The 10072-nt window shown below is 35.5% G+C and overlaps 2 protein-coding genes across 4 annotated transcripts; both read left to right on the plus strand.

Moving 5' to 3' along the window:
• Window positions 1-266: 266 nt before the first annotated feature.
• Window positions 267-5123, plus strand: LOC145584744 (uncharacterized). The gene is made up of 3 exons (XM_081641542.1): window positions 267-501; window positions 2308-2539; window positions 4418-5123. Exons 1-3 carry the CDS (start codon window positions 401-403, stop codon window positions 4712-4714), a joined length of 630 nt encoding a protein of 209 aa, XP_081497668.1. The 5' UTR covers window positions 267-400; the 3' UTR covers window positions 4715-5123.
• A 767-nt stretch (window positions 5124-5890) lies between these two features.
• LOC145584745 (UPF0481 protein At3g47200-like) lies at window positions 5891-8563 on the plus strand. 3 transcript variants are annotated; one of them, XM_081641543.1, is made up of 2 exons: window positions 5891-6031; window positions 7206-8563. In XM_081641543.1, exon 2 carries the CDS (start codon window positions 7233-7235, stop codon window positions 8478-8480), a length of 1248 nt encoding a protein of 415 aa, XP_081497669.1. In that variant the 5' UTR covers window positions 5891-6031; window positions 7206-7232; the 3' UTR covers window positions 8481-8563. The 3 variants fall into 3 exon arrangements, with proteins under 3 accessions (XP_081497669.1, XP_081497670.1, XP_081497671.1); XM_081641544.1 differs by having other exon boundaries at window positions 5913-6031; window positions 7322-8563; XM_081641545.1 differs by having other exon boundaries at window positions 5955-6031; window positions 7384-8563.
• The last annotated feature ends 1509 nt before the right edge of the window (window positions 8564-10072 follow it).

Raw genomic sequence — 10072 nt, forward strand, 5'->3', positions numbered from 1 at the left:
TTTGATATTAAAAAAGAAATGGATTTGGTGGGCCATAATTAAAAGTGACATTTGTATATTTTTAGAGAGTCTCACTATTGGAAAATTAGAATTCACATAAGTTCTAAATTGAGAAGTAGGTATGGTATTACCAAGATAAAAAACAACTTATTTTGTATTTTAATACTCAAACTTGAGTATCACAATTGGAGATGGTCTAACTTAAAATGCTCAGGCCAAACCTTATTCTTTTTCCGTAACCGCGGTCGGGAGGTTCACAAGAATGTATGGATATAGATATACACGGAGTACCGTATATTCAACGCCGACGTTGACTAAAACCGAATTAAGAGATTGAGATCAAATTTTCTCTCTCCTCTCTCGGCCTGAGATTGCCAAGTGAAGCAGCAGCAGCATAACAATGGCGATTTTATCGAGCAAAGGTTGGACCAGCACCAAAATTTCCACCATTGCTTCTCGCGTCTTCTTCTTCGTCATCTTCCTTCAGATCCCTCTCTTCAAGTTCGTTACTCTCTCTCTCCCCCAATTTGGCAATTTTCTCCTGCGCATTTCTCAATTCGCTAAATCTGCAATTAATTTTTTCCGATTCTACTCAATTTGAACCAAATCAGTTGTCAAATTTGATGAAACACTTTTAGATTTTGTTTCTTCGTTAATCTGCATTTTGTGCTGAATTATTAATGCTTGCAATCGATTCAATTTGAAGAATGTATTTCTATGCTGTAATTATTGACCTAACTTGCATTAATTTTTATTTCGGAAGACTTGCTGCATTTAGCGCTGAATTCTACCTCGTTTTTAGGATAATTATTACTTGAATCGGGAGAGTTCATGAGTTTTGCCGATTGATAAATTATTACTTGAATCGGAAGAATTTATGAGTTTTACTGATTGACAAGTACTGTGTTCTGCTTGGCTTGATTATATGTTGTGTTTGCCATGAACTGCTAGAAATAACGCTGCAAAGAAATTTGTGATCATTTGATTTGCTTAGCAGTGCTATGATTTAAGATAGTTTGGTAAATTGGCCATCATTAATTCATTATAGTGTCGAAAAAGTTGGATGTTAGAATATTGTTGTATCATCCAAAGTCTTCAGTAGCAACAATGTATGTTTGGAGGAGTAATAATAACTTATCTCAAGGACGACTATGGAGATTATTGAATTCAATTATTTGGAGTAGGAATTGGATTCGAGTTGTTATGTTTGGAAAGCATGACTTAAACGTTCACGTTGGAGTTGACATTTGTGAGATGGCTCTTGAACTTGTTTATTTGTGTTGTTGTATGGTTTTTGTAGCTGTATATGTTTGGTTCTTAACTTGTACAATGTTTTACAGTTGCTATCTATGGTGGCATTTACTGCTCCTTTGTTTGTTATCCATGAGTTAAGAGAATTAGATTTGAATTCGTCATGTATGGAAAGCATGGCTGAATTGTTCACGCTGGGCTTTACTATTGCGAAATGATTTCATGCTGTATGCTTTAATAATAGTAATAATAATAGTTGGTTCTTTACTTCCTATACAATGTTGTGCAGCTGCAATCCATGGTGGCTATTATTCCTATGTTTTATGTTGTTTAAAATTCATATTTAATTATCAGTATGGTTAATTTTATTTTGTAGGAGAATATTTAAATATACCATAGCCTGCATGCTGTAATTAAATTTCAGTATTGCTTCTATTGATCCTCATAAATTCATAATCATACTTACTACCCATATGCTGTTAATTGATTGCAACATATCTTTTTCATGGACTCCAATGCAAACTTTGGCCATTAACTTGTATAACTACTTTTTAAAGATTACTCAAAGTCAATCTTTATACCTTAATTCGAATCTAACAAGTCTTATTGATGATAAAAATTTTACGGTCAAAGTGTGTAAAGTTTGAACACCATAATATGTTGTAATCAGTCAAGGACGGACGAAGTATCTTCATTTTTATGATCATTTCCTACATGCATTTTCTTATGCCACAAAGAATTATATTGTTGGTGCCAAACTATTTGAGGTTGTTGGTCTTTGCTTGCAGTGTTGCTCTTATGAAATATTATTCGGAGTTGTTTATATTGAAAAAGTAAGGTAATTAAATGTTATTACTTTGATGTATATGTGTCAGATTTGTTAATTTAAATTTGGTTACTTGAAAAGGAGAACTTATTAAACGGAGACTTGCAAAATAATTTTGGTGAAACCATTTAGAGCACTACGTTTTTGGATCACTGTAGCTACTATGTTACTTGTTTTCTAGGAATATGACTATCTCAGCTGTCCTTAACTTTTCGTTTATATATTTGTAGAGTACCATGCAGATCTGGTATGTGCACAACCCCAGTTCACGTGACATCTTCTCAATTAATTGCCAGTGATATCATTCCTGTATCGGTTGTAAAAACCCTTCTTTTTCCTGGAGCCGTGGTACATGGACTTGTCAAAAATTTGACAATCCCTAGCTGGAACAATCTCGTGGATATCTACAATCTAACTAGCGTCAAAGATGCCCCTGTTGCACTTGATTTGAAGCGCTTAGAGGTACAAATTACTAATCTATCTTCTATTTGTTAATCATAACCTGAGAAATTTTAAGATGTTATACATGCTAGATTGTTCTCAGATATCAGTTGCTGAAGTAATAGTCAAGGCTATTTTCTCGAATATTGTTACTGTTGGTTTTTGTTTGCTGTCCTTTGAATCTTGGGCTTTGTTCATTTATTGGTCTATCTGAAACTAGGGTACAAATGCCCAGAAAAATCCTTCATGATCTTCAGTTTAGGATTCTATGGTTTGTCCACATGCTCCTTTCTTGTTTAAATAGTTATTTTTAGAATAGAGTAGAATTCAACCATACGAAAAGTTCCCTATTCAGCCCCATTTCTCAACTTTCTGCTTAAAAAAATAGTTGCTGCTACACCTAGTCCATATATTTGGGCCAATTTGGCACCTTCTAATATGTTTTCAATTTCTACCTGTCTAAACATCATAGTAATGGAAAAGAGGTGATTGCTATGTCAGATGAGTACTTTACACAGTTTGCACCATATGCAATCTGGTGATTTGATGATAATAAATTACGATATTATGCAGTTTTGATGCATACTTCACGTACAAGAGATCAGTTTTGCTACTGTGCTTTGTTCAGTACATTAGAATTGAGTAATCTTGATTCATTTAGGGTAAGGTTGCCTACATCTTGACTCAATAAACCCTGCAACATTTATTTTGGTGTGTGTGTGTGTGTGGTGGTGGTGGTATTGGGGGGGGGGGGGGGGGGGGGGGTTCTGTTGAATTTGTTTCACTGGAAAAACTCAAGACATTGTTTCCTTGTGCTAATTGGCAAACATCTATCTAAGGCAGTTTCTTTTATAAAAGGGTATGCATGGATGTCAAATGTTAATTGTAATGCCATACATACCTCTGACGAGCAGTTTATGTTATCATTGTCTTCATTACCTTGCCCATTGCAAGAGTTGAGCTTTATAAATTCCCTTCTGGATTCAGTTAAGTACCAAGCAGGGCAAGCACTCTGTAACAAGGCAATCAAAATTTTGTTTTTAACTACATTAGTTCCCCCCTCCCCCTTTCATGTGTCGTGGCCGTACCTGACTATATGTTAAGACATTGTCTGCTCCTTGATTGTAAGCTATGCATATTGTGAGTCAGTCAACACAATTTAAAGATTCTGTCAACACGTTTTTATGATAATAGAGCAGGCTGGTAGTAATATTTTTGTTGAATTTCTTATTAGAGTCTGGTTCTCTCTTTGCTAGTCTTCTTGAACACAACCCTCTTGCTTATCTACTAAGGATCTTGGAACATATACTTGACTTAGGCAACTGTGTGTGCATGATTGAAAACTTGTTCATGTCAGCACTCGGCACTATGATTTCTAGAAATCTGAGTACACTTGTGCACATCAGAGATTCCCCCATATTGCTGTTGGATAGGGTCAGAAACAGAACACTCTTTGAGAGAGAGATAAGATGCAGCATTATATTCATTGATTTTTTTTACTATTTTTTTTATGCTCTACATACTTATGAATTTGTGTCTAGAATACAATGACAATACTTTCCTGAGTCCTGACTAAGCTTTCTTGGGATTTTTTTATTTTATTTTATATACATATATATTTATTTCCGTAATTCTTAAGCTAATTTGCTTTCTGAACTGGTATTCAAATGCTATCTTAGTGATCTATGCTTTCAGAGAATTGATAGTTTTCGGCAATGTCAATAACTCAAAATTAAGATGATATGGATGTAGCCTGTACTTTTCTTGACGATATTAATGGTGTTCAGTTTGTGCTTTTGTACAATACTGAACTTCTGGTTCTCTTTTGTGCATTAATTTCCCTCCAAATTTTAATGATCTGGAACTTGTTTTAATGATCTATTTTCATGAACTCCTCAGGTTTTGGGGGGTAGCTACTTCTGTGTGGCAGGTGCTCTAATCGGCATTCTGAAACCAGGAAGAATGAGCATGTTTGGCACACTCCTGATAGTTTGGGGTCTGGTCAAGGAAGGACTCCTTGCACGACCGGCAAACACAGATCCTACACAATCTATCTATGTCTATCCTACGATGCTGCTCGCCCTTGTATGTGCTTTCGCATCTGTCAAGTATGATATTAAGAAGGCCATGAGAAAACCTGCTCCTAGACCCACTGCAAAACCTCTTCAGAGCTCTTCAAAGTCCAAGCTGAAATGAGCTATACTGTAAACCCACATTACCCTGTTTCCTCTTGCTTCCATGTCTTATGAGCACGAACTTGCTTGTTCAACTTTCTACTGTTCTTCATTAGCGGATTCTTTGTTTTGACGAGAGAGTTGGATCCAGAGTGGAACAGTTAAACAGATTCGAGGTTTTCATTTTCCCACATTGTGTTGAAAGAAGAATGGAAGAAACAGACCACATCGTGAAGTTGAAATTAATTTCCGCAGCCTCAAGCAAACTTTCACTTGAATATTGTTGGCATGTTATGTCAAAGCATTTGGGGTGGGGGTTCTTGGAAAAACAAGTGTGGATAATTTCATTTCGTTACTTGTTGGTTCCTTTGAATGCACTCAAGTTTAATGAGTTGAAGTTTGTTCTTGGCTTTATGCTGCTGCTCGTAAAATGCAGGCCAACTTGCTATTTTTTTTTAATTGCAGGACCTATAACTCAATAAGTACTTTCAATTTTCAAGGCCTACCATGGCTACCAAGACGACCTAAAGCCGAAGACGAGACTTGAATCAACTTAAATTTGTTGTTGTGTGTGAAGATTAAGTTCACTTGTTGCGAAAAGAAGTTGTATTATTTTTGTCCCTAACAAAATTTAATTCATTTAGTAAAAATTATACTCGTACTACGTATTTCGTATAAATCTACAAAGAAATTTAAATCTAATACGGACTAAATATTTCTTTTCAACAAAGCTACGATTGGTGCTTATTGAACATTCTCAACTATCATTTATTTGAACAAAACCAACATAAGATATTTAAGTAGTTGTTAATTTTTACATCTACCTCTGTTTCTTACTTCCTCCGTCTTTTTATTAGAGTTTCACTTTTCTTTATTATGTGAGTAATAAATATTAAAAATGAAACTCTAATAAAAAGACAAAGGAAGTATTATTTACAACAAAATGATATTATTTGTAAACCATAAAATATTCTTTTGTTGTAAATAAATTTAAAATTTTTGTTATCTTAAGTACAATTCTTACACCAAATTAGCTATTTGGTCTTGCTTTATTAACCCTTTCCACCCAAGTTTTGCACTTTTACTTTGTTCCTTACTTCTCCAATAACTCTTTGAAATTATAAAAGGAAAAAAAAAAGTTTGATGCTGAAGTATGAAAGTTCCCTTGAAGGTGACTGGAAGTTGGAAGGAAATGGAGCTTTCGAATCCAACTTTTTCGATTTTAAGGTTATAAATATCTGCCTTCTCAAAATTCAAATTAATTACAAATTCCATAAATTTCAGGTGGTTTATTAAGTAGCAAACGATTCAACTTCATTTCAATCCAACATCAATTTTGGTAAGTTTATTCTCCTGCAATTATTCAATTTCAGTTATTATTCTTATGAAATTAATGTTCTGCAATCGCCATTTTTTTCTTTTTATCTGACATTCACTTACCTGAACTTATCGGAATTTATTTGAACTTATTGGAATTTATTTGAACTTATTATTGTAGAACCTAATTTGTTAAATTAGTCTAAAAATTAACAATTTGGTAACATAATTTGCCTAAAGGATGCGCAGTCCGGGTTCCGTTGAGTGTATTGATGGGTTGGGTTACTTGGGTGAAGATCCCAGCTAAATACTTGTACTCTTAGGGCCTGTTCTAATTTACTGAGCTGAGCCGAACTGAACTGAATTGTTTATGAGAGAAGGAAATTGGGAACTGAAGTGAACTGAAGTGAAATTAAGTTGAAGAGAGCATGCCCTAATTCATTAGCTAATTTTCAAGGACCTGCTTTAGTTTTTTTTTGTTGAGATGGTCATTTGTTTGATGATATTTTCTTAGAGATAAGTTGAGAAACAGGGATTACATTCAAGAAAATGAAAACAAGTGTGTTAGTACAATATGCACTTGAGCAAGTAATGGGAGTTCAGATGGTTAAAACTTACCGCAGTCTTGAGTTAAAGGCTCATTCGGAAAAGGGGCAGAGGGTTTATATTCCCTACAACAGGGACACAGGTTGTTATTGTATTAAACTTTGTGTAATCATTAAGTGTAGCGGGTGCCCTGTACGTTGTACAATAGGAGCAGCATACAGATGATTCAGTATTCAAAAGCAAACTCTAGAATCCTCACTTTGGTGAATTTAGGCCCCTTGATAATTCATAGATTTGTTGTAGAATCCTCACTTTGGTGAATTTAGGCCCCTTCTTGATCAACTTCTACATTTGTTTATTAGGGGATGACAAAAATAGAACAAACTTGATAAGAGATGTGGATATATTAAGATTAGTTCAGTGGTAATGCCTGTCTTTCAATGTTTGCTGTTTTCTGATCATAGGCTTGGGCAGCCTGGTCTTATCTAGAAACTACCTGTAAAGTGAGAAATTTGTGTGATTTTTTAGAGGTTATTATTTTTTGATAGTGAGCAACCCAGTAAGCCTTTATACAAATCAAAACGTAAGAATCAAAAATAGCTTGAGCTGGAGAACTTTACTTGTCTCACTGCCTCTTTTCCTTTTGCTAGGAAATAAAAAATAAAATAAAGGAAATCATGGGAGATCTTAGCAAATGGGTATCTAATTCATTACTGCACAAGCTTGAATCATTGCCAACAGTTTCCTCAAATTGTTGCATCTACAGAGTCCCTGAAAATCTTCGAAAGGTTAATGAGGATGCTTATCGACCTTTGCTCGTGTCAATAGGTCCAGTCTACTATGGCGATCCAAAGCTGATAGCTATGCAAGAACAAAAATTGAGGTACTTGCAATCTTTTCTTCTCCGATCCACTTCTTACAAGTTAGATAATTATGCTGAAGTTATAAGAGGTTGGGAAGAGGTAGTTCGCCAAAGTTATGTTGAGACTATTAACCTACCTAGTGAACATTTTATTGAAATGCTGCTCATTGATGCAATATTTATCATTGAGCTCTTCTTGAGGAGTTGTTTCCATGAGTTTATAGATGAAAATGACCGTATATTCAACAAACCAAGGATGATCTTACAAGTCACTCGAGATATAAGGCTAGAAGAAAACCAGCTACCTTTTTTTCTTATCAAGGGTCTTTACGACCTTGCCTTCAGGCCCTCTTCGCAAAATAACCAACTTCCTTTCCTTGATATTACTTATAAATTCTTCATGGGAAAAGATGAAGTTGTTCCTCCAAGGATAGCAAGTGCGGATGTAAAGCATCTGGTTGATTTTCTAAGAATATGTTACCTTCCTTCTGCCTCTCGGGATCAATTACCTAATACCAAGCAGAATTTTGAGTTTACTTCAAGTGTAAGTGAACTAAGTGAAGCAGGAGTCAAATTTGTGACGAGCCAAAGTAAGAATTTACTAGACATACGATTTGTAAAAGGGGTTTTGGAGATTCCTAGGATTGTGGTGACAGATGATACAGAATCGTTGTTTCGGAACATCATGGTATTCGAGCAATGTCATTATTACTTTGACTCTTACATCATTGACTACTTTGCGTTCTTGGATAGTTTGATCAACACCCCAAAGGATGTGGCCATACTTGTTCAAAATGGGGTGATTGACAACTGGTTAGGGAATAATGAAGAAGTGGCAATTCTTTTTAGCAAGATCTTCAAGCAGACGGGGCTAAAAACTTCAAAGTTCTATTACTCAGGTATATGCAAGGATCTCAACGTATATGCTTGTACTCCATGGAATAGATGGAGGGCCATACTCAAGCATGACTACTTCAGCCATCCTTGGGCTGCTATTTCTGTAGTGTATGCAATTGTAATGTTGATTCTAACCATTCTACAAGTTGTAACCGGCTTCAAATAAGTAGTTAGCTTGTGATTGTTGCAATTGGAAAGTTGGAGACCTTGAATAAATAGCTTGTGATTATTGCAATTGTGATTTGATTCTGTCTTTGGTTTTATTATAGCTTTAAGAGAAGCAATGCTATGATCCATATACAGATGCTCCAAAAAGCCCATTTACTTCAAAATTCACAATGAGATTCTTTACAACAGAAGTGGTACAATATGATTAAGTGTTGCAGCAGCATCACCAGTATATAATTCCCCTCAATAGAGAAGCTAAACCCTGTACAGGATCTGCCTTGCTAACTCACTGTCATCAGATGACAGCAGATCCTGTCAAAAGGATCAGTAGTTATCTAGACGGAAAGCTACTGAGAGAATTGGTACATCTGGCTTATAATTGGTAGATGGCAATCTATTTATTTGGTCATTTGTCCCACCAAATATGATCACAACAACGAGTCAATGAGCTTCGCCTTATAGAAGTTCCGACAGTTGGAGATGCAAGACTCTCCAATGAGCTCATAAGGCGAAGCTCATTGACTCGTTGGAATAGGAATAGCAGTTACTCTAGTGGCTTATAGCAGTTACTCTAGTGGCTTATAGAAGTTCGGACAGTTAGAATAGGAATAGCCCTCAATAGGAATAGCCCTGTAATGAGCTCATAGGAATAGCCCTTGTAATCAAGGCACAATAGATTAAATAGAGTCTGCCTCAGTCTTTACAGCCTCAGTCTTTACAGAAAGCTCTGTGTAAGGCTTAGCTAATATCCGAGTCACTATTAAGCATCATACCATCAGTTCCATGAAAGATGAAAGGCAGCATTGGCTACATAGGTAGCTTAGGCACTGGTGGGCTGCGGCCGCTGTGCTTTTGGAGTTTCGAACTAAGATTTAGGCATCTGTGTTGCAGTTATCGAGTTTGTTACTAGTTTGACAGCAATATTACCCTTATAAATCATCACCAGTTTCCAAGAACATAGTGTTTGCAGTGATTTAAATGTATAAAATTATAAGCTACAGTATGTTCTTTTTTTTTTTTTTAATCCAAAGTTTTTTAAAACGTGTTGCGTGTTATGTTCAATTGCATTTTGTTTTGACCCGAGTATACTATGCACATGATACACCCGGGTGTACGAACTACCCATTAATCCTATAATTCTAAGTTTCAAAGATACATTACTATCCAACCCTGTATATTGACCTTAAAGAATATAAAAAGTTGAAAATTATTTAACCTTGGTCCCAACCTATATGGCTATACTAATTGTGTTACCCTATCAAAATAAAGAGGGTTTAATATGACCGAGTTAGATTTTTACATCTACACATCTCCAAGCCTCCAATAATCAGGTAATTCAGGTTTGATTTGGCTTTAGATGTGTTAGTTTTTTTATATCTACGCTTCTAATAATTTTTTAAACCTCTCATAGGTCTTTCAATCCGGATCTACGCAAAATATCTTCTAATAATTTTTTAAACCTCTCATAAGTCTTCCGATCCGAATTAGCGGACTAGTTACTTTGGGAATGGGGGGTAAGGATAAGGAAATTTCCACTCTAAAGTACCACTAGTGTGGTTTGATCTCACAACCTTAGGTCAAGGTTGTGAG

Source organism: Chenopodium album, chromosome 16 (genome assembly GCF_948465745.1).
Source record: "Chenopodium album chromosome 16, dcCheAlbu1.1, whole genome shotgun sequence".
NCBI lineage: Eukaryota > Viridiplantae > Streptophyta > Magnoliopsida > Caryophyllales > Amaranthaceae > Chenopodium > Chenopodium album.